The sequence below is a fragment of the Sturnira hondurensis genome, unplaced genomic scaffold, assembly GCF_014824575.4.
Source record: "Sturnira hondurensis isolate 20B ecotype Veracruz unplaced genomic scaffold, ASM1482457v3 Scaffold0019234, whole genome shotgun sequence".
Taxonomy (NCBI): Eukaryota; Metazoa; Chordata; class Mammalia; order Chiroptera; family Phyllostomidae; genus Sturnira; species Sturnira hondurensis.
This window is the reverse complement of record NW_028091865.1, coordinates 802,953-826,709: the sequence shown is the minus strand read 5'-3', so window position 1 is coordinate 826,709 and position 23,757 is coordinate 802,953. Positions and strand designations below refer to the sequence as shown.

The following is a 23,757-nucleotide window of genomic DNA, read 5'->3' as shown; positions in this document are numbered from 1 at the left end:
GCACTTGTCTTTCTGTGACGGGCGTACGCCCCTGAACAGAATGCTCTCCAGGCGTATCCCGGGCAAAGGGTAGGATTTCTTTCCTTTTCGGGGCTGCGTGGTATTCCATTGTGCAACGGTCCCACCGCTCCTTCATCTACTGATGGGCTTTCCTTGCACATGGGTGCCCACCAAAATAAAATGTGAGTGACTAATCAGCCGAGAGATTCTGACAGGACGGTAAATGGCCACTTCAAATCTGGTCACGTTTGAGACAACCCAAGAAAAGGCCCATGTAATCTGGGCAGCAAGAGCAAAAGGCACTGTTGCGAGGGAAGGCACTGCTCCCCGGCGCTGGCCTCTGAGGAAACACTAGGGGGCAGCATAGTGAAAGGGCTTGGGCGTCCCAACACCCCCCCCCCCCGCCCGGCACCGGGTGGAGGCAACTTCTGGAGGAGGGTGTTTAGAGGCCCTGCCGTGTTGATAAACGTGCTGGGTGCTTCCCACGGTCTCCACCCTCCAGGGAGCCGGAGATAAACCTTTGGCCCCAGACTCACAGCCCGTTTGGGGTTAGACAATGCGTGTCTAATTTATGGGCATGCCCGCCTTGTGTGGGGCCCTGGGGACCACAGACCAGCACGGCTCCACCTTCAGGCTACACCACAGACTGACTTCTTGGGGACCCGCAGACACGCGGTACAGACGTGGCCCAGTGCTGAGTGGGGCCCAGGCATCACGTCACCGGACGCGGGAGACCCTGCACGCATCTTGCAAACATCAGTCACGCAGGGGACTGCCGGAGGTGACCAGACCCACGAGGGAGCCCACAGGGTCCACACTGTAGGGTTCTCCCCCAACCACCGCCCCATTGACAACCCCCACCCTAACCCCCAAACCTCGGCCCCAAGTCACCAGCAAGGCTTCCCAGACCCCCGCCCCAGATGCAAACGAGAAGAGTCATTTCGATGCCCAAGAAGCAGAGGGCCGAGAATGAAGAAGGAACAAATACCCAGGGATGATTCCATGCTCACGGGGGCACGCACGGACGCAAACGTTCTCTGAGGCCAGCAAGGGTCTGCCTTAACAATGACGCACCTGCGACATGGTTAGGGGGACCCCTAGAAGTGTGGACTTCCCCTCCCCCAACGTGGAGAAACCCCCCCACATCCGGACAAGCTGAGTAAAGACAGAGAGAGAGAGTCAAGGACTGCTTGGCGGGAACGGAGTGAGATACATGCACCGCAGGAGAAGTCTACGGGCTGGGAATCCGAGCGTCCGAATCGCATCCGTGGTCTGCGAGCTCAGACCCAATGACCCGGGTCAGCTTGGCCCCAGGACAATGCAGGGAAGATGGAGCCCACCGGCCAAATCCATCACCAAAGACGACCGTGGCGACGCACTTGGTTCACGCGTGGAGGCCGTCCACCTCACTCCTCTCTCTGGGGTTTCACTTGAAAAGGACGCATTGCCCCGGATCTTCACTTGCCGAAGTGGCCCGTGCCTGGGTACAAGACGCTTCCGTGTACGACAAAGGGACAAAGCAAGGGACGCCATGGGACGGTAGGGAGTGTGGGAGCAGGCGACCGCCGAGACATTCCCTAGCACGACGGGAGGGGAGGAGGGTCGGGCACGCTTTGGCTGTGCGCCTCAGGAGACAGACACCCTGCTCAGGCAGGACGGTCTAGAGGCCCTCCCAGGGGGCTGCCGCTCCTCCCTACATCTTCGGTCCATCTGAAAGGGAAGGTTGGGGAAGAGAGGAAAGAGAAGTCAGCGTTCTGAGGCGGGCTCCAGCAGCGCGCCAACGCCCCGGGGGGCAGGCACGAGGCGTCACAAGGGCAAAGGAGTGACAGAAACACGGGGGTTCGGGGTGGGGCTTGGCTCGGAGGTCAGGCGAGGGAGGGCCAAAGACCGGACAGCTCCGGGGCGCAGAAACAGAGTGGAGGCCAAAATTAAGGAGCAGGACGGAGAGGGAGGAAGGGAGGGAGGAAGAGTTAGGGTTAGATGGAAGGATTGGAGAGATGGATGGATAGATGGATGGATGGATGGGTGAGGGATGGATGGATAGATAGGTGGATGAATGGATGGACAGGTGGACGGATGGTAGATGGATGGGTGATGAATGGATAAATGACAGATCCATGGATAGACGGATACATGGATGGATGGACAGATGGATGGATATAAGGAAACATGAATTGAAGAATGGATGGATAAGACGGATGTAAACACGGGAGGGAGGGAGGAAGCAAGATAAGTTAGTACCTCATCTCACCAAAGCCTCGACAGACCACTACCAAGCAGACACCGGACGAAGCCGGTGGGTGCGCCCCAAGCAGCAAGAACCAGCCGCAGACACAGGGAACAGCATCATTCACACGCAGGGACACCAGCCAAGAAGAGCCAGGCTCCTGACGAGCCGTGCACGCCGGGAGCCCGGTCAGCAGGCGCTCGGACCAGCCCCTCGAAGCCAACCCACCAAACCCCAAAGACACACAGCAACCACACGCCCGCAGTCTGAGACCGCGTCAGCAGCACCCCGTGAAAACCAGATCAGAGTCTTAGGTCTGTGAATTCAAGTCTTTATGAATCACCAACCGATCTACCAACTTTCGCTGGCTGGAGACACACACAGGTTTTCATCCTCGAGCTGAACCCATGGGACCGAAAGGCCCCCGGGCAGACTTTGGCCAAGACGGACAGCATTGGATGAACGCGTCTCCGGGCCGAGAAGGCAGCTCTGCTCCCACCCACATGCCCCAGACGCATCTTAACGCAAACTCAGCACACACGACAAGCGTCAACCCGGCGACCAGGTCCTGGAAAATCGCTCTCTGTGTAAAATCACGGTCTCCCCACAGCCCTGGCTTGGTCAGGGACCAGAGCGTGCGGTACCAATGTCCTTCGTAGGCAATCACCCAGGGGTGTGCTCTCCAAATGGCCGTCACAGAGCTAAAAACCCACGAAGCAGTCTTGCATACAGCCAGCCTACAGATCCTAGGATGGTCCCATGCCCGGCACCTGGATTCCGCCTTTTAATTCTCTCTCTGTCCACAAAAGCACGTCCCTGATAATAAATACTAAATTGGTTGGGTACGTTGAGTGTAGAAGCTTAAATGTCTATTCACGGAGTCCAGAGACCTAGTCACTCTGTCATATTAAGGGGTGTCTAGGAGAACGGCACCTGGTTTTCTTTGTGTGAACGGCGCACGTTCGGTGGCCGAAGACAAGAGCGAGCCATTGTTGAAATCACAAGGCCCAGCCTCCTCCTCTCCTTGCCCTTTGCCCCTTGGTTTCTGCGTCTTCTCCAGCTCACGAGTCGTACACAAACTGCAAAGAGTTAAGTACTGGAGTTGCACCCGATGTCCATTGAGCCTCGGAAGAACAAAAGACCCCACCAGAGAACGTTTTCCGGGGAAATAAATTTAGCTCACTTTCTGCGCGCCCTAAGTGGACTCCTACATCCCCCTAGGCCAATTCTTCAGAAAAGAGGGTTTCGTTTTTGCAAAATTACAAGGGCAACTGTTTCTCCCCGAGGAGCTGTCCGTTTTCAAGACCATCCACCCCGCAAAAAAAAAAAAAAAAAATGGACAAAATGCTTCAATCAAACACAATACCCAGGGACGGGCTGGGTGGGACAGAGAACACAACCCGATTTCTGAATCCCGTTTCCACCCACTGGATGGCATCAAATCTACTCAGACCTTTATCTAATCGACTCAATTCCTCTAACTCTATCCGGGGGTCCAGGCGTCCAATATGCCAGGTAACAGAAATGCTGTGTACCTCCAGGATCCACCGGGGTTTCGCCTGGAGATTTCGGAACATCTTCCCACGCCTCCTTCCCCGGTGAGCCCGCCTGACCCTCTGCTGTGCTGGACAGCATGTTCTGAGGTGAGCATCGTTAGAGAGGAGGGAACGTGTAACTGATAAAGAAACAGGCCCTGGCTGGTGTAGCTCAGTGGATGGAGTGCCAGCCTGCGGATCGAAGGGTCGCAGGTTCGATTCCCTGTCGAGGGCGCGTGCCTGGGTAGAGGGCCAGGTCCCCAGGAGGGGGTGGGCAAGAGGCAACCACACATGGATGTTTCTCTCCCTCCCTTCCCCTCTCAAAATAAATAAATAAATAAAGGCTTCAGGAAAGAAAAAGAAACACAAGCTCACTTCTACTCACCTGCTATTCCTTTAACCCCTTTGCTGTTTCTAAAAGATACGAGAGCAAGACGTGTCTTCTTTTGTGTTTCCCCTTTCCGTTATAATCATTAAGTCTTTTTTCTTAAAATCCTAATCCAAGGACATGCTTAGTGATGTTGAGAGAGAAGGGAAGGAAGGGAGAGAGAGAGATGGAGAGAAATTTGGATGTGACAGAGAGGGACTGATCCGTTGCCTCTCGTAGGTGCCCCGACTGGGGACCGAACCCACGACCTAGGCCTGCGTCCTGACCAGGAATCAAACCCGTGACCTTGTGGGTTGACGCTCCAACCAACGGAGCCACACGGACCAGAGCTAAAATTGTTGGTGTTTATCAGGAGTCTCATCGACTCAGGAGGATGCATGCTCGCCGTTAGGTCGACCGACCGTGAATCGTTGGGCACCCCCAGAGAGAAGGCACCTGGTCACAGGCAGGAAATAAAAGGCAATCGAGGACTCTTCCACGCCAGAAAGGGGACATCAAACCAGCAGCTGTCTTTACGTCCCTGAGTTCAAAAGCTGGGCAGCATTTTAACTGCAGGCTCTACATAGCGTCTGTGGACATAAACATCTACTCTGCTGGGAGAAGGAGAAGGGACTTTCTCGGTGGAATCCAGCTTTGCGCGCATCAGCGTATATTCAAATGTGGTGGAGATTCCCCTCCAGGCTCAGGACATCAATGGCTCGACAGGAGTAAGGAATTAGGTCAGAGGAAACAGGAGAAGTTCCAGACACCAGGAGGCCCCTTCCACGGAGGAGAAGGATCGAGCCCATGAGACCTACCCCCTCCCAAAAATCACACCACAGCCCACCCCTGGTGAGTCCTGCAAATCAGCAGGCAACACCTAGAAAGGGATGTCAAGACACACCCGGACGTCAGCGGTGTTCGAAACAGACCTTTCAGGCACCGGGACCAACCTGAAGTAGTGCAGGTTTGCACAGAAGGTACGAGCGCACCGAACCCTGCCCCTGGCCCCGGTTTGTCTTACATCCCGCCTGAGGACCTTCCCAGGACCTGCCGGCACCGGGTTCTTGGCAGAAAGGGAGCCGCTCGCCCTGGGTTTCCATTCTAATGCCGTCGGGTCCAGAAGAAACGCGGTAGCCCCTTGGGGACGACGGCGATCGTCAACTAAAGATGACTGCATCCTAAGAGCTAACACTTCTCCGACACTCGCTGGGTGCCGGGCCACCTGCCAAGACATTCACGCGCCATCTCATTGACCCCGCCGGGAAACTCTCTGGACGGTCACCTGCCCCTTTGCAGATGGAAAGCCAAGCTCTGGCAGGGTTAGTAACACGTGCAAGTTGACACAGCGCAACACGGGGAGGGCGTGCTGGGATGCGACACCTTCTGGTTCCAGAATGCTAGCAACGTGACGAATAATCAGCCACCTCCCTGGGGTGCAGTCTCACGTGACGACTGCGTCTCTACGTGTTGGGGTTTGGTGTTAGAGAAAGACTGGCTTTTACGCGAGCAGCGCGCGCGACGAGAGGAAGCAGGCGCGGAGGACGTCTTACCGTTTTCTTTGAAGCACAACTTTTTTTTCTGGTAGGCGATGAAGCTGGAAATGGCCCCGGCCACAGCCACCACTATGGCCCCGATGATGCCAGGGACCACGCCCTGGGGTTCGCCTGGGGGAAGAACGCAGGGCACTGTCACTGGAGCACGGTCACCAAAGGACCGGAGGCCAGCTCAAGCTGGCCGCTCGCACCGTTTTTAAAACACCCAAAGCCAGCGTGTCAGGAACCAGGTGTCGTACCTTGCTCTTCCCCGTCATGCCTCTGGTTTCCTCCACCGCTGCCTCCACCGCCGCCTCCACCTCCGCCCCCTTCTGGTCAAGAAGAGAAGGACACACTGGTTGACCAAGTACATCCCACAGAGTTTCGGTGAAGAAAAACTCATCCCGAGGAGCAGGTCCTGTGACCCTGCGTTGTGAAGGGACCTTAACCGAAGAGGCCATAGCAGTGACAGGACATTGGGGAGCAGGGAGCCGCTGTCCATGGTCAGGCAGGCTGTCCCTGCTCTGTGGAAGGTGTCCTCTGTCTCGCTCACTTTCCCCGAAAAGAAAAAAAAAACCAACTCACTCAAACCATCCTTGCATGGTGGGCTTCAGGACAGCCACCGTCTAGTGAGTCCTGACGGTCTCTCGGGAACTCTGTCCCCTTATACTGGGCCCCGGGGACAATCCAGGCCAAGGTCTTAGACCCCACCTGAGGCCCTGCCCCTTGTGATGGGGGGGGGGGGGTGGAAATTTGAGACATATTTCTGGGGACTCCTGGGACGTAGAAGCTATATTAAGGTAGTTACCTGTACACATAGCAAATGCATATAGGCACATCCTAATAATTACAAACAGATGATACCATTCCTTGTCGGTTGAGTGATAACGTTATATACTGTTTGACCCCTATGATGACCTGAGAGTTCAAGGACAGAAACAGAAACCAACTTTTCTAACTGCAACGGGGGTGACGAGGGTCCTTTGGGGAGGTCACATCACTCCGTTTCCGGGGCCATGATTTCAACGTTCGTTAGCGCCAAGAGGGAACCCGTGAGCAGCCCGAGCCAGTTACAGAAGACCCAGGTGACTGGGTCACTTAGGACGCGTCTGGGACGTTCCCACCGAGCCCCATCCCGCGGAAGGAGGAGGAAAGGCCCCCTAGCCCTCAACAGAACAGCCAGGCACCAGCTTCTACCAGGAAGGGTGTAGGGTCCACACCCGTGATACGTTCAGAAAGTCAGAACCCAGGGTTCAGCCTTTCGAGCCTTAGTAAATCTGCGTAACAGCCGAGCCACAGGTGACAGGGCAAAGAGACGGAAGAAGTAACTGACTCTACCTCCACCAGACGTGGCGTCGACCAGGTCGGCATCGGATAGCTCACCTAGGAGAGAAAAACAGGGTCACTGGTCAGACGGGGACGGCTGGCGGGGTCTGGATGTCTTGGACCGAAGGAGAGACCCCACCGAGGGGGCCCCACCGAGGTACTGCGTCTTTCAAACAGGCGACGGCAACTGAATTCCACCTCGGTGGCGAGACTCCCCAAACCAGTCTTGGCCAAAAGTCTGCGGAGGAACCAGAAAAAGAACGCCCGGAGAAATGGAAGGTGGGTCCTCGTGGGTTTGGATGGCCGTAAACCCAACGGTCGGAAAGGGCTCGATCTCACGCAGGTCCATCGCGGTTGTGACAGGCGGTTTTCCCGCTCCGTGTCGTGGGTTCCTCCCGGGTCTTCTTCACTCTGGACTCAAATGGGGGACCCCCTGGGCTGGCCGAAAAGTCCCTATGACGTTGATCCATCAAATAAAAGGTGCATCTTCCATCTTCTCCAGCAACTTGACTGGTTTGGATGCCGGGAGTTAGGTCGGCTTCTCCCACGCGGCACGAGGTTGACGGTCCTCAATGACCGTCTCGATTGAATCGGTAGGAACCTCAGCTGACCTGCCCGACGGTGCAGCATCGTCCAGCCAGAAACGGCCCCCACGAACCCTCACGAGTCACTTCTGACACGCGTGATCCACCACGGCAGCTTCTGCACACACGGCACAAACCTTTTCTCTTTTTTTGCATTTCAGTTTTCACCCTTCTTGAAATAACAAACCCTAACATGCCCAAAATGGTGCATGTTTTCTTCCATCTTCAGCATTAGAATGGCTGCCCCCCCCCCATTCGCCGGTTTTTATGGTCTTTTTTTTAATGCACCCCGATGTGACAGCGATCACAATACAATCTAACGAAACGGTCTCGAACAAAGTCGAAGACAACTAAGCCCTAACTAGAGCCGGCAGAAGCCAACCAGAGCCTACTAGAGTCCAACGGGAAAAAAAAAAAAAACGAAGAAAGTTTTTGGCCGGCCCGGTATTTCTGGCAACAAGACGGTAGCAACCCCAGACACCAAGCAATGTTTTGGGGGTGGCCTCCTGGGGTTTGGCGCCCCTGCCACAAACGCATGAGCTCACGTACGGGTGACACCAGGGTGTGAGAGACACGCAAGGAAGGGAGCCCCCCCCAGCCCAGCAGAGGCCACCCCAGACAAGGCGACCCCACTGGAGCCAAACTCATCTCCGCCACGCCCAGCCCAGACGGATGAAACACCGTAACTTTTTTCGATCTCCAAGCCCCCGCATTTAGGAACGGTTTCTGAGCCCACGATGCCTAGGCGACCCCCACCAAATGTGACAAACGGAATCCATCAGCTTCACAAAACCTGTCGTGACGCACCGGTTTAACTCGTGAATTCCAACGTAGACGTTCTACAGAAACATCCTTTCGTGTAACTCATTGCATTCGTGGGTTCAAAGGGAAAAAAAATTACCCTCTTTGCTGACCACCCGCACGAGCTAACACGTAGTAGTATCATCACTCCTTTTTAGGAAGTAAGAGTGAATAGGGATGGAAAGACACTTCCGTGAATGAGTATCGGTCTTTCCGAACACATTTCTTTAGAGACGAGTGGAAGTCAGGCGGGACAAATGTCTGCCCTCCCAGACGGGGAACTTGTCTTGGGTTTTCTAGCCAAGGCACAATGACACACACACACGTGAACTGCAGAAAGAACATACAAATAGAAGACAGGGAAAAACATTTTACACGAATCACTGGGCAATGTGAAAGGGTTCGGAAAACTAAGAAACGAGAGAGAAATTATTAAAAGTGAAAAGGCTGTTTGTCATGAAGTATCTAGTTTTAAAAAAATCTACAAGGCAGAAGAAATAAACAGGAAAACAGTGCACATAAAACTTATTCACAGAAATAAATAAAAACTGGGAGAAACAGTGTGGCTCAGTGGGTTGGGCGTCGTCCAGCAAACCAAAAGGTCGCCGGTTCAATTCCCCGTCAGGGCACGCGCCTGGGTTGTGGGCCAGGCCCACGGCTGGGGGGCGTGCGAGAGGCAGCCGACACATGTGTCTCACACTGAGGGTTTCTCTCCCTCCTTTTCTCCTTCCCTTCCTCTCTTTCTAAAAATGAATAAATAAAATCTTAAAAGAAAAAACCCTACCGAGGTAGTTTGCATGTATTGACCTCAACAGCTGGACTTCTAGAATCTTTTTTTTAAACATTTAAAATTTTTTAAAATTTATTTCTCTGTAGAGGGGAAGGGAAGGAGAGAGGGAGAGAAATATCAACGTGTGGTTGCCTCCTGTGCGTCCCCTGCTGGGAACTGGCCTGCAACGCAGGCACGTGCCCTGACTGGGAATCGAACCGGGATCCTTTGGTTGGTGGGCCCGCACTCAATCCACTGAGCTACACCAGCCAGGGCTAGAATCTTTTTTAACAAAAAAAGTTTTAAATGCGTGACGACGGCTTGAATTTGCTTTTGTAATTCACAGTTCCAACATTTCAGAAGAAACAAAAGGGAACATTGTCAAATTTGGAGATTAGTTATAGCAGCATAGAGCTGCCGTTAAAAAGTTATAAGATGAAAACTATTAAAGGATGGGAAAAATGTTTCTAGATTATTATTAATAAGCAAAAACATATTTTATGGCCCAGAATAAATAAAAGATGAACCCTTTTACTTCATCTGTTTTATCTAATTCAGAAATAAAATACTGAGGAGAATAACCATCCCAATGTTAACAGTGGTAGAGGAACAGTGTTTGTTTTTTTCTGGGTTAAAAAATTTAACAAATACATAAAGAAAAAAACTCTCAAAATTTGAAACGTGAACAGGCAATTCCATTAAAAAAACACTGGTGCTCGCCCCGTGACTTGGAGTATATACCGATGTACCCCCAAAGGCAAAAAGGATGAAAAAAGCAAGCGGACATTTTTTTCTCGTATCGATTCTGTACATTTAAAATGTTGCTGGACATTTACACAATGGAATTCCACTTGGCTGTAAAAAAAAAAGAAAAAATTTTTACCCTTTGCTACAGCATGGATGGATCCGGAGAGCACCGTGCTGAGAGCAACAAGCCAGTGAGAGAAAGACACATACCATACGACCTCACTCGCACGCGGAATCTAACAAGCAAACTGAACTGACAAGCGACACGGAGACAGACTCACAGACGGAGGACAGATGACAGCTAGTGAGGTGGGGGCCTAGGGGGTACAGGGACTGAGCAAAAAGGAAAAAGGATTCACAGATGGACAACAGGGTGGGGCTTGCTGGGGGGAGGGGTGTAGGAGGGACCTAAATGGGGAAAAATAATGAAGATTCAACGGGAAAAAAAAAATCTTGCCTGCCATTCTCTAAAGGGCCCATAAAAAGCTTGGAAGTAAAATAAACAACTGCCCCGTAAAAATGACACGCCAACCCAAAATATCCTTTTCAAGCCTGCCCTCACCGTGGGGAAAACTTGGATTCCCCTGCGCAGAACCACCACGGTCAGCCCGGTGGCACCTAAAACCACCCCAGCGATGGGGCGGTGATGTCCAGGGACGTGCAGCGGTCACCGGTGATGGGGACAAGGCCGTACTCTGAAACCACCCAGGGCACCGGCAGAGAGATCTGGGGTCTTACCAGAAGTTCCGGGGTGGTGGGGGTTTGGATTCGGTTTTGGTTTCGGCGGACCGGGAGGCACAGGATCGTCTGTCGGGAAAAAGAGGCGCGCTGTAAGAACGACGAATTCTCGGCAAAGACAGCGAAGCGTCCACCTGCACGCAGCCGGTCTGCTCAGCGCGCCCTCAGCCCGCCCCCTGCCGGTTTCTCCCCGTCGTCCTCCCGGCCACAGTACTTCCATTCGCGGGAATCCCACAGAATCTAAGTGCAGCTGTGGGGACCAGCGGCCCTATTTCTGGGTCCCCAGGGCAAAATGGAGACGCCCGGTCGCCGGGCCGTGCAATCAGCGTCGATCACGTCAATACGGCAGCACAAAGAGGGTGCGGCCCTGGATGGGGTCCCTCTGGAGGGGAGGCCCATCAGCTTGCCTTCTATTTCCACAAAACACCACCAGACTTTCCAAAGTCAAAGTGAGCACACTGATAAACTCCATCGCCAATCGCACCCCGCTCATTCCCTAGGTTTTCCTGGTTAAAAAAAAAAACAAAAAAACTCCAACTCTATGTATCCTCGTAAAACGATGCAGCTCTTTGAAATCATCACGCCCCTTTGGTGATGACGAGCAAGTCAGCCACGGAGCAGAACGACAAGCGTTACTCACTGTGTCCTCCCCCAGCTACGGCATCTTCCAAACTGAAGTCGTCCCCTAGAGAAAAGACGGTAGTTGTTAGTCCCCGAGGTGTGGGGCAAAACGCAAAGAAACAAGGCGTCTTGGGGAGAAGGGTGTCCCCACCTCCCTTGGTATTGTTCTGGCCGTCCCTCTGAGCAGGACTGCCACGGGGGACCCATTTTCCCCAACCGATTGCCACACGGCTCATTCATCTCTCTGAGGGTGAGTCCACGACACGGCGAACACAGAATCCATCCACAGCAGCCCACGGGCCGAGGTGGATTTCCAACGCCACCTCCAGAACACTCTCCCGGGTTCGTTTCCCATTCTCCGGCCATTCCCCGACAGACGGCCAGCAACCTCTGCGAGGTGGGCTTGCCAAGACACGGGGACAGAAGTGGGCGACCGGATTTGTGGGACACCTGGCCCTAGACAACGGCGGCCCTGACCCAGGTACCCTGGATGTATCGGCATGATGATTCTGGAGAGTTCCCCAGGACGCCTTCTTGGTGTTAGGAACTGTTTTCCAATTCCAGTTCACGTCTAGGCACATGCGTGTCCACCCCACACAACACACTGGACGACTGTGAGCATGAGGAGGGTGTCCCGTGGTGCAAATTCACACATTCAACCGCCACGTATCCCGCAAGGTGCGTGCAGCGTCCCAACGCCTGGGTGTGAACAAAGTCCCGGGCGACCCCTTCGCTCAAGAGATAACCCTCTACAAACAAGCCCCATAACTAAGCGGATATATTATCCCCGGACATAAAAACTCAGAACAAGGAAGAGCCATACAACCTGGGGCACTGATTTGACTCCGAGTGGCTAACCACCACCGAATGAGAGCCTTGGCCAATTTCAGTGTGTGTCCCTAATTTCTGCATTTCATTTGAAAGCATCAGTGAGCGTGAAGGCCCGGACGCCTGAGGTCCTGGCGGCTGCCGTATGGATTTTCTCATGGGGTCTATGGGGGCTCTGTCCATGTGTCACCCAGGTCTCGGGGAAACCGGGGTGCAAGACAATAACTGGCCCACTCTCTTTGCTCGCAAAGAACATTTGCTTCTTACCCGAAGAGGGCTTTTTGGGGGTTGGCGTGGGCTTCTTCTCAGTGTCTGGAAAAAAAAATACAAAGACATTTCTGTAAGTAACGCTTGCAGCTCAGAAACAAAGTCAACTCTGTAGGATGCCCCATTTAAAAAAAAAAGAGTCAATCATGTTTTTTTTAAATTTTTCTCCAACACTTATCTTTTATTAAGTCACTAAATAAGAATGAGAAATCCGAAAGATTGAAACTGGAGATCACGCAGGAGACTCAAGATGCTTTACATACGTCTCCGTCGTCTCGCTGGTTGTTCCCGGTAACGCCATTGCCCCCACAAATACGCCGTGGAAAATGGCAACCGTTTTCTATTCAAAAAATATTATCAGAACAATTCGTTCCCCGATTTCAAATGCCCGAAGACCCTCTTCCGAGGACTTCACAGACGCCAGGCAACCTGGGCTGAAAAAATGAAAACATCGGTGGGCTTTGTAAGGTTTTCAATTTTTTTTGATGGATTGATTTGAGAGAGAGAGAGAGACTTTGATTTGTGGTCCCTGGCTGCTTCCTGCATGCGCCCTGACTGGGGATCGAACCCACGACCTTGGTGTATGGGGACGATGCTCTAAACAATTGAATGATGAGGCTAGGGCTGGACTGAGGCACGTTAATCCACAGAATTTTAAGGAGCATCGTTTTTGTTATTGCGACTCTTCCCACCAAATAAAAATGCACCTGAAACTAAAATTCACGAAGAGAGTTTGAGCGTGCTTTCGGCACGGGGTATCCCTCGGGACACCTCCGCAGCCTGGTCCCCTGGGAGGCAAAGGACAGCAAGCGGTGGTCACCGGGACCGCAAAGCATCTCGCCGCTGGTCTTCCAGAAGCACGACTTCCTCAGGAGCGAGAGTATCCTACGGGCGCTTGGCAATTGCCTGCCTTGCTGGGTGTGGGTCCAGCCTTTCCAAATGTGTCCCCGGGTTGAAGCCTCTGCTGCCCCCTCAAACTCGTGTCCACCGGGATCCTCCCAAGGGGACCTTAATTTGGAAACGGGGACGCCGGTGACTATCTATCTGACCAAGGGCATCTTGCTTTTTCTCACCTTGTGTGGGTCTTGTTCCCACAGGGCGGCACGTGTAAACGTATTTACTGGGTGTCCCAACGAAACAGTCACGCTATTGTCTTTAAAACGCTGTTGATAAATATCCCTCACAGCCCTGGCTGGTGTGGCTGGGCCGATGGAGTGACCGCCTGGGAACCCAAGGGTCGCCGGATCGATTCCCCATCAGGGCACGCGCCTGGGCGGCAGCTCAGGCCCCCAGGAGGGGGCGCCGGAGAGACGACCACACACGGATGTTTCTTTCCCTCTTTTTCTCCCTCCCTTCTCCCCTCTCTAAAGATAAATACATACAATCTTGTTAAAAAATCACTCACCGTCCAGGGCATCCAATAAATCGAAATCATCTAAGAGAAAAAAGAGTCGAGTTAGAATTCAGGAAAATCTGAGCGAACTGGAAAATTAAGGAAACGATGCACAGAAAGGGGCAGGGCAGGGCACTGCTCGGGGCGATCGGCGGCTCTGGAAGACACGCCGCCGATGGGCTGTGATTTGTCTCCTCCCTCTAAACACTCGCTGCCCCGGCTACCACCGATGGGTCACTCTGTATCTAAAACAACCCATGAGGGTAGAATTGAGCAGAACGCCTGCGTGCGCCTGGTTCTGTCAAGAAGGCTGTGCCTCTGAAATGGCCGGGGAAGGGTTGCCTTGCCCTGGAGGCCGAGAGTCTGTGGGCACGCTCTCCCCCAGACACGCACCCACGCATGTGGAATTCGGAGGAAGGGGTGGAGGCCGGCTCTGGGGGTCCAGCGAGGGGAGGACGCCTGGCTGTCCAGTCGTCCTCAGCCGGGTCAAGCCGGCCACCGGGCGCTGTGAGGTCCCGGGCGGCCAGGCAGATGGTGAGTCTGCTGCTGGGGAACCCTCGGGGCACACCGCACGCCACGCCGGGGGTCCCTCGGCGGAAACCCGGGCGCCCCCGGTCTCCAGCCCGCCCCTCAGGGCTCCCCAAGCTGTGCACGCAGGCGGTGAGTCACCCTGGGCGAGGCCCCTGGCCTCAGGGGGCAGGCCTGAGTCACCCTGACCACCCTTCTGGTTCTCATCTGATTCTTGTGCTTTCTCCTGGGGCCAGTCATCCCCGAGAAGCACACGGGGGGACCCAGATGAGTCCCCAGCACCCTGGTATTTGGGCTGCCTGGTGGGGCCGGGGGTGGGACACCGTCACCGGGGAGGAAGCTCCAGTGGGACCCCCCTAAATTCCATCACAAGGGTAGACTTCCCAAAATGCGACAGTGTATCTAGGCAGCAGGTCTGAGTAAATACAGACAGAAGACAATCCTGGCAGCAAAAACAGAATAGAAATAAAATACCTATAAAGTACCAGAGTGTTATAACTCACACACTTTTGCACAGGGAACAGATAAAGGATAGAAAGAAACGCACAGAACTAAAATGGAAATAAATTGTACAAATACAACTGGGATCAATAAGAATAGAGCTCCAACAATTCATTATAAAAGTTAAAAATTGTGCCATTTATATATAGGATGCGTGTGTGTAAACTATATACATCTATAAAACTAAAATGGAAATAAATTAGAGTGGAAATAAAACCTACGTACAATAATAAATTACAGTGGTTACCAAATATATAACTTGTTTATATATAAAATGTATGTGTAAATATAGAACCAATACGTAAATATATAAAATTTATATATAAAAATGAACAGACAGGAAGTATAATGGTAGCAACAAAATATGAAGGCTTATAATAAGAAATGATATATAATTATAAACTACACAATTTAGAATGTAACCACAGAACTTATAAATCCTACAAATACATATATAAACTAAAACCAATTCATCTGAGAAACAAAATTAGAACAGAAACAAATGGCGATGTAGAATAGTAAGTCGTAGACGGGATGCGTGATAGACCCTCAAAACAGAACCTTTACATTAGATAAGAAACAGAGGTAAAAATAAAATCGAAACAATTTGCAGAAGTACAATCAGAAGAGAAGGAGAACTCAGGCGGCTGGAGTGTGCCTCAGCCCCCCAGGTTCCCTCTTGAAGAGCAAGAATAAACCATAATAACGAATGCCACGGGGCTGCCGTCAGGGTGGGAGGGAAGGGAACTCCGCCCGACCCCCCAAGCCCTCCCCTAGTGTCCAGGCTACAGCCCCCACACCCTGCACCATGTAGGGCAGCCACCCCTGCTCCCAGGTTCTGCAGCCCTGCCCCCCCCTGCCCCCGCCCCGGAGCCTCACTAAGAACTTCGGTTGCACAACTGCCCACGAAGCCTCCAGGACAGGAGGCAGCAGCCAGGCATGCACCCCACGCCCGTCTGTCTCTGCTCACCCCAGGCAAAGGTTTTCCGGAACAAAGCCCCATTGGTAGGGCCGAACCCCAGAAAACCAGGCACCCAGCTGTGCACATGGCCCGTGCAGCAGGCTAGCCTGAATGGAGAAATTTCTACCACCAAGCGCAGGCTGTGAGCACAGAGGACAGGCAGAGAGGGAGCCGAGAGCCGGGACATGTATTCAATGCTAAGAGTCTGCTAAATGGCTGAGGCCAGGAGGCGCGTGCGTGGCCACAATAACTGGACTGGGCGTCCCCGGGCTCCCAGAACATTCCCTGCTGGCCCAGCATGAAAAAGAATGAACCCCGGGGACACAGCTGAGTCCAGTCTCTGCTGCTCGGAACTGAATCCTCACAGTTCCTGCGGTGTCTGATAGACGTCACCGTGTGGCGCTAGGCAATTTATCATTGTCCCCAGCATCTTGGGAACGAGTCGTGAGGCCCTCAGAGTCACAGTGTGGGCACCTCCACCCTCCCCGAGTCTTCACTTGCATCCTCCCCTTGGTCGCAAATGTCCAACCCTTCTTCTCATGCCAGGAAAACTCTTATTGATGCCTCAAAGCCCTGAGAAAATGACCCGTCCTCTGGGAAACCTCTGCCATTCCTCGTGGATGCAGGGGAGCGTGGGTAAGCAAATGGAAGGATGGATATGTGGAAGAATATGGAGGGAGGGAGGGAGGGATACATGGATGGGTGGATGATGGATAAGTGGATGGACAGTGGACGGATGGATGATGTGTGAGAGGGTGGGCCGATGGACTGACAGCTGAGTGGATGGACTGATGGGTAGATAGGTGGCCATTCCACCACCTACCACCCATAAGAAGCTGCAGAGGCCTCGGTGATGGGTCTTAGATGAGTTCCCTACCAGGACTGAGCAAGTTCTCTCGTGCACCAAGTTGAACTTCCCTAAACATGGGATGCTGTGTTCCCCCACCAAGCCACATTCCTGGTAGAGAGAGCGCACAGCTCCGGAGGGTACTAGGCTCTGGGGCCAAGGCTGAGACCCCCAAAGCTGGGTGTGCAGACCCACTGAAGGGTCTCTGAGCAGGTCTGCACTTTGGACCATCACTTGGGCACCAGGAGAGAGGATGGGGGGCACGGAGCAGCCTCTTCTTTGGACACTGGAGAGTTGGCTTACTGTACCTGGTTTCCCTGGAAACCTAGTTCTTCTTATGCATTAAAAAAAAATTATTATTGTCCTGGCTGGGGTAGCTCAGTGGATGGAGGGCGAGCCTGTGAAGCAAAGGGTTGCTGGTTCGATTCCCAGTCAGGGCACATGCCTGGGTTGTGGGCCAGGTCCCCAGTAGGGGGCGCTCGAGAGGCAACCACCCATGGATGTTTCTCTCCCACTCTTTCTCCTTCCCTTCCCCTCTCTCTAACAACAAATAAAATACGTTTAAAAATTATATAGTATTTTGAGAGGGAGTCTCCAGGACCCGTGAAAGCGCCCCAGGGACCCAGGGAAGGAACTAGATTTGTCCAGGCTCTTACACTTGTCCAGGAAGGATGTCAGGCATGGGCGTGCCAATCTCATTAGGGAAAAAAAAGAGAGATGGAGAAAGGAGCAAGGGCCGAGGAAGGTTTAGGGGATGACGCCAAAGGTATTGGCTAACAGACTGGATGTAATGCCAAGGAGCTGGCAACGGTCGCTGGCGACTCTTCAGTGGGACAGTCTGGGCAAATGGCTGCACCACTAAAGACCGGGATGGAGGAGGAGGTGCAGGAGGGCGAGAAAATAATCCGAAGCTCCAGGTGGGAGGGACTAGCAGGCAGCATAGGGGCAACGGGCTGGACCGAATCTCTCAGCGGTTACCTGCGTAAGCCCACCATGCAGATAGATTTGGGGTGGGACTCTCGGGGGAGCTCTGTCTAGAAAAGCAAAATGCAGGGTGCAGTCTGCACCCCAGCAGATGCTATGTTTCCCCTTGTGGTTCCCATTTCCTGATCTCTTCCCCAGCTCCCAGCCAGCTCCTTCTCTCCCTGGAATGCAGAGCCCGGCGTGCACTGCCCAGGGATACGCTTACGGTGAGCTATGACGAGGGGGTCTAAGGGGTCTCGGGGCACTGAGGGGATGTACCCCCACAGCGGGACACCACCCGAGAGGGCCGGCTGCTGCTACTTCTCTGGACAGACGGGCGATTGATAGATTCTAGGTAGAGAGCGAGAGAGAGGAAGAAAAAGCAACAGCTAAAAGATGCGTGGATGGGTGGACGGACAGATGGATGGGTGATGGATGAATAAGAAACTCCATCTGTATATCTCTATGTTCTATCTATCCTCTACCATTTAGCTACCATCTACCACGTATATCTATCCATCCATCCACCTATAATCTATAACGTCTATCCTTCTAGTCTTCCATCCATGCATCCCTCCAACTACGCATCCAACGACCCATCCATCCACACACACAGATACATCATCGATGACGTCCGTCCATCCATCTGTCCACCATCCATCACGCCCAGTGTGTGCTACCTCTCTCCCGCCAGGCCGCGGTCCTTCAGTAACTTTCTCAGCGGGGAGAGACTCCCTCTTTGTCACCCATGCAGTAGCCACCCATCCCCACAAGGCTCCTTTTCTTAGTGTCCTTGCTCTGGCTGAGACCCAGCCTAACGTCCCCTTCACGGTCTGTGTGCACCGCTCTGTGTCACACACCCCCCCGACCGACTCCTTGCCCCATCCCTTCCCGGGGGACGTCCACGTTCTGCTGAGTATGCGGCAGACGACACCACTTTCATTCACGTCTTGGACTGAACCCACGCCCTTCTGGACGGGAAGGGGGCTGGCAAAAGCAGAAGTGGACCGTGGCCACCCTCTGGCTTCTTGCCCTATTTAGAAAATCTGCATGCCTGCGAGGCCACCTGCCCCCGAAGACAACAGGAAGTATTCACGCTTCATGCACAGGTAACTCGGGCACGCTGCGGTCCCATGGAAACGCACGCCTTTTCCGGTCTGCATCCCTGCCTGATCTGACACCACCGGGCAGCGCCCGGCGGGCCCTGGGGGGGCCGAGCGACACAGAAGAAACTCCAACTCTGACTGCACTGTGTTGGGCCGAGGGACGGCCGTTCCGGCCCTTCAGAGAGACCTCCCTTCAACAAACGAAAACACACACTATTTTTTTTTTCCAAAAGCACCCTTGGAGCGATTACAAGTTGCCAAGCAACTGCAACGTTAAGGTCATTCCCCTAAAACGGAGGGGCTCTACCCAAAACCGCAAGTCACGGCTTCAGGTTATGTTTCGTGTCAGGGTTCAGGGCGCCCAGACGAAATGGGTAGGGCCGCGTGGAACTCGCCGGCTGACGTTTTTCTCCCACTGGATTTCCTTTCCTTCCTGCAGGCCGCCGACCCCACACCACATCCAGGGCCCCTCCGGGGGCCTCCCCTGGCTGTTTGAGAGTCCCTGGTTGGAGGGCCCGCCTCTGCCTCTGGGGTGAGTAAAAAGGAAGTCTCTAGCTTCCTGTTTAAGAGATTTAAAAAAAAAAAAAGAATGACTAGCAAGAGAACACACGAGGGAAAGCGGCAAGTGTGAGTCATGCTAAGAGAGAGCTGAAACACACCCAGGCGTGTTACGCTCCCAAAGCCGGTCAAGGAAAAAAAAAAAAAATGGAGCAGACAGAGAGTAAGAACAGGAATTTCAAGAAAGGGGAAGCCCAGGGCAGGACTCTCGGCAGAAGTGAGAGATACTGCTAATCAGATAAACACCAAGAGGAATTCGATTAGTTAGCGCCTTTTCCACCAACAGACCGGCAGAGACCCAGAGAACCGCCTGGCGGCTGGCCGACCAGCACTCTGCCTGCAGGACAACGAGACCGCAGGCAGAACCAGGGTGGCGGCACCCACCGGGCCCGATGACGCGTGCATTTGGGCAGCCTGGCGATCTGTCCAGAAGCAGCAGATGATAACAAACTATTCTCAGAAACGCGCGTGCGTGCGTGTCAGAGGCGTCTCCGTGCGGCTTAAGGGCAAAAGGCCGATTCATACCGAGTCCCTGTGGAAAATCAAGAAACAGTTGTCTTGAGCTCCCTTTCCTTCCCAAATTTCTTTCTCTGCCCCTTGCCGATGCCTGCACTTCTTGCCCCGGCTGGAGGCGCCTCTGTTACAACGTACAGCATCGCATACGCCCTTGGTCTTTCTAAAGAGGGCTCGCTCTTCCTTGGCGATCTTGCTGGCCTGTGATGTACTGGGTAGTCTGTGGTCCTGCGTAGGGCTCATTCTGGGAGGCTTAGGAAGTCCCCATGTCAGTAGGAAATATTTTCCAAAGCGTTCTATCTCCGTCACACACACACAAAAATCTGGGCGGTTCCTCTGTGTACACACACACACACACACACACATACACACATGCCATGCTCCACCCCGGGGTTTGGCAAGGAGGGGGAGGTCACAGGACAGTGTGTCTATGGAACCGCTGGAGACAGCCCCCCCCTCCTAGTGTGAGGACGGAAGGAGACCGTCACGGGGACCAGGCACTGCACGAGGAGCTCCTCCACTCTCTGCGCGTCCAAGCCGGTCCTCGAAACAGGTGACCCTGTTCCCTAAACCAGACCGTCGTGATGGGAAAGTGTGAATGGAAAGGAACCCCAGGACGTCTCCCGTGGAGGACACGGGGCCTGGAAAAGATACCTACATCATCTTCCACCCAACCCCGGCCATGACCCCTGTGCTGTATTCTCTCCTCAGTGACAGTCGGACGGGGAAAAGCAAGGCCAGGGGCTGGGGAACGCAAGCCCCCACAGAAACCTATGCTTGTTGGGTGGGGACGGCAGGGAACCCCCAGACTGGCCAGGAGACCCCAGCCCAGGTGGGCGTTGCAGCTTCCAAACGGGGAGACACAGAAGTGACTTTGGCATTGAAGGTGCGTGTGGACTCGAGTCATGCCCATCCTCCCCGAGGTCGGCCCGATGACCAGTGGCCAACAACCTGTGGCACAGACATAAGGTCATCTGGGGCTGGAGGACTCTCGGAGGTGGGGCGCCCTGGGCTCTGGAGGGTGCTGAGCGGAACCCCTGGCCTCCACCCCGCAGATACCAAGGCCACGCCCTTCCCAGTGATGACCACCAAAAACGTGTCCAGATCCTGTCTCCACCTAGGCTTGAAGGCACCTCTTTCCCCTTCTGTGGTCTGTCTTGTCCCACCCCTCAAGGCCCCACAGGGATGTTGGAGGACACCTGGGAACGCAAGGACTCTGAAGTCCGGCCAGTGTCACTAGCCCTACAGTGGAGACCCGTCCCCGGCCTCACAGGACTTTTGCCGCCAGGGCGGACACCGAGGCACCACCCTATTTCCGTGACAAACTGTGTCCTGAGTGCCACCAGCCACAAAAGACACTTTGCGGATAAAACCCTTCGGGACAGCCTGTTCCTACCCCCAGCCCCAGGATGGGGCTCCCGAAGGAGGTCAGTGGCTACTAAACCTCCAATTTCTCTGCATTTGGGGGGCGCCAGGCTGGCTCCCGTCCCCTCCCCACCCCCCTGCTCGGCGTCCCCACACCTACGGCTGCACCCAAGCCAGCCTCAGCATCCAAAACACATCAACCAACTTCTCAAAGGAATCAGGCGATTCCTGGCTAACGGGGCTGGGGGTTGGGTTTTGTTTGTTTGTTTTGTTTTCTCTCTTCCCTAAAAACTTTCAAAATGACTTCCTTGGGGGCTGAGGCCATAGCCACAGAGCCGGTCACTCTCCCCCACAGTGACAAGTCACCCTTGGGGCCCTGTCCCATTCTCCTGTTTGGATATTTCTCCCCGCCGCCCCCTCTCCATGGATGGCCCATGCTGGGGTTACCAGAACCCCCGCTCACCCCTTTCTCTGGAGGCGGGGCACACAGTAGGTGCTCCGGAAAAAAAAACAAAATCCATCAGGAAACGATAAACAAGTAGCAGAGACGACTCAGTTTGGGGGGAGCTGGTATAGTTGGAAGAAATGTACCACACACGGACAGAAAAAAAAAAACTTATGAAGGAACGGGGGACAAGCGGGGACATTCCAGAAGGAACCAGAGAGGTAGGAAGAGGTCTCTGCCCACACCGCGCCCCCCCCACCCCGCCCAAACCCCTCCAGGGCCCCATAGGTCAGGCGTAAGTTGCTCCCATGTGGAGCCAGGCTTTCTCCGTCTTCTCGGGCCTATTTCTGGTTCCAAATATACATGCGGCGCCCCCCAGACCCGTCTCCAAACTCCACGCACGGCCCGCCTCCCTGGCCGCCTGGCAGTGCGGCCGCATTCGCCGGGACAAATAACGCAGCGTTCGGCATAAACGCTCACGGCGCGCCGGGGGGCTGGCGGCAGCCAGACCTTGCATTCCGCGGGGGCGGGGGAGGGGCGGGCCAGTCCTCCACTGCCTTCTTTTTTCAAGGCAGAAACCCAAGCCCACGCCAGGAAGCGGCGGGTGGAACCGCGTGGGGTCGCGGGACCGGGCTCCAGCGAAGTTCCCCGCGCCGGAAACTTTTTTCCTGGGTCTCCCGAACCATCTCGCGCGGCACCCTATCCGCTGAGAACACGTTTCTTGTCTTGGCGGAGCCTCTCTCCTCGCGGGCCGGCGCCTCGCGAGCGCTGCCGGCCCCGAGGCCTGGAGACTAGGCGGGCGCTTGGACTCCTCCAACGCTCTGAGCTGGTCTAAGGCTTCCCTCCCCTCCCCCCTGGGTGTCAGGCTCCCCGGCGGCGTCCAAATTTAGGCCCGGGACGCAGGGCGTGGCTCGGAGCTCCCACCGCGCCCCAGAACAAAGGAGCGCGCTGGGGAGCCCAGCCCGGGTCCGGGGGCAAAGGCGGGCCCCGGGAACAAACTTTGTCCCCCACGTGGGGAAAGCGAATATCACCGGTCCCTGCAGACCCCCGCGACTTTGCACAGGTAGTGGTTTAAAAAAAACAAAAACTGACGTTTCTCCTCTGGACTGCGCCCAAACTGGCCCAGGAAAAAAGTTGCCGGCTGCCTCCCTCGGGCGTTGGCCACCCGTGAGCACCCCGCCCCCCGCCCCGCGGGGAGACTCCAGGTGGGCCCGGGGCGGCCCGTCCCTGCTCCCCCCCCCACCACACAACGGGCACCGGCGGGACTCCCGGGGGCCCCGCGCCCTGCCCCAGCCGCACGCTTACCCTGGGGGGACACCCGAGTGCTCAGCAGGCCCAACAGCAGCAGCGCGAGGACAGCCCGGCGCGCCATGGTGCGCCCGGTGCGGCGCAGGCAGGATCCCCGGAGTGGCGCTCGCGGGCGGAGGCTGCACTCCAACCCCCCACCCCCCCCACCCCGGGGCGGAGCCCGCGCGGGACGGGGAGAAGGGGGCGCGGCGATATCAACCCGCCCTGGCCCGCGCTCGCCCCGCCCGTGACCACCCGGCCCTGCTGCCCAGAAGCAGCCCTGGGTGGAGCGCACGGAGCTGAGAGCGGACGGCACGGCTCCCACTTCTGGGGGGGGGGGGGCGGCTAGGCCGGGGAAAAGAGCCCTGTCCCCCCTGGGGAAAGGATGGGATGGGGATACTCCTTACCCGCCCGTAAGGGAAACCCCAGAGCCGCACGGAGAGAAACAAATAAACCCCGCTTCTCCGTTTAATGGGGATCCCCCAGCGCGGTTCCTCTAAGGAGCCCAGTGAAACCACCTCCCTTGTGTGGAAACTGTGGGGGCCCTCCTTGTCTCCACAACCCCTTCCAGGCTGTCACGGGACCTACCCCCAAGAGAGACTCCTTTAGGAAAACAAAGTGGGGGCGCCCCGACCCCCACAGTCCAGGCTGGACTCACGGAGGCCACAGCAGCGGTGGGGGCTTTGGGGCGGCAGGCCCAATGTTTGGGCCGGTCTGTGGTCTATTCCCCCGCCTGACCCAGGGCTGCCATTCCAGGGGCCTCCAGTTCCCGAAAATGCCCCCAGGCCAGGTCGGGGGTGGGCTGGGGCGGGGAGGGCCAGACAAGGGTCTCCTGTCTCGTCTGAGGCGGCCCGCCCCCTTCTCTGGGGTCTCTGGAGACATCCAGAGGCCCGCGGCTGCCTTTCCCTGTGCCAGGCTTACAGTGTATTTCTTTAACGAAGACCT

The 23,757-nt window shown here is 55.0% G+C and overlaps 1 protein-coding gene across 2 annotated transcripts in view; it reads right to left on the bottom strand.

Annotated features, from left to right (window-relative positions):
• CD99 (CD99 molecule (Xg blood group)) overlaps positions 1 to 22,979 on the bottom strand; it is a 28,429-nt gene extending 5,450 nt beyond the window's left edge. Inside the window, exons 1-9 of one of the 2 annotated variants that reach the window (XM_037027681.1) lie at positions 22,831 to 22,979; positions 13,751 to 13,780; positions 12,346 to 12,390; positions 11,270 to 11,314; positions 10,630 to 10,698; positions 7,003 to 7,047; positions 5,925 to 5,996; positions 5,683 to 5,796; positions 1,423 to 1,710 (exon numbers count right to left, since the gene is read on the bottom strand). In XM_037027681.1, the coding sequence (XP_036883576.1) occupies positions 1,694 to 1,710; positions 5,683 to 5,796; positions 5,925 to 5,996; positions 7,003 to 7,047; positions 10,630 to 10,698; positions 11,270 to 11,314; positions 12,346 to 12,390; positions 13,751 to 13,780; positions 22,831 to 22,897 (504 nt within the window). In that variant the 5' untranslated portion in view covers positions 22,898 to 22,979 and the 3' untranslated portion in view covers positions 1,423 to 1,693. Of the gene's footprint in view, positions 1 to 1,422; positions 1,711 to 5,682; positions 5,797 to 5,924; positions 5,997 to 7,002; positions 7,048 to 10,629; positions 10,699 to 11,269; positions 11,315 to 12,345; positions 12,391 to 13,750; positions 13,781 to 22,830 lie in introns of those variants that run through there. The other variant, XM_037027680.1, reaches the window with a different exon arrangement.
• Between the last annotated feature and the right edge of the window lie 778 nt (positions 22,980 to 23,757).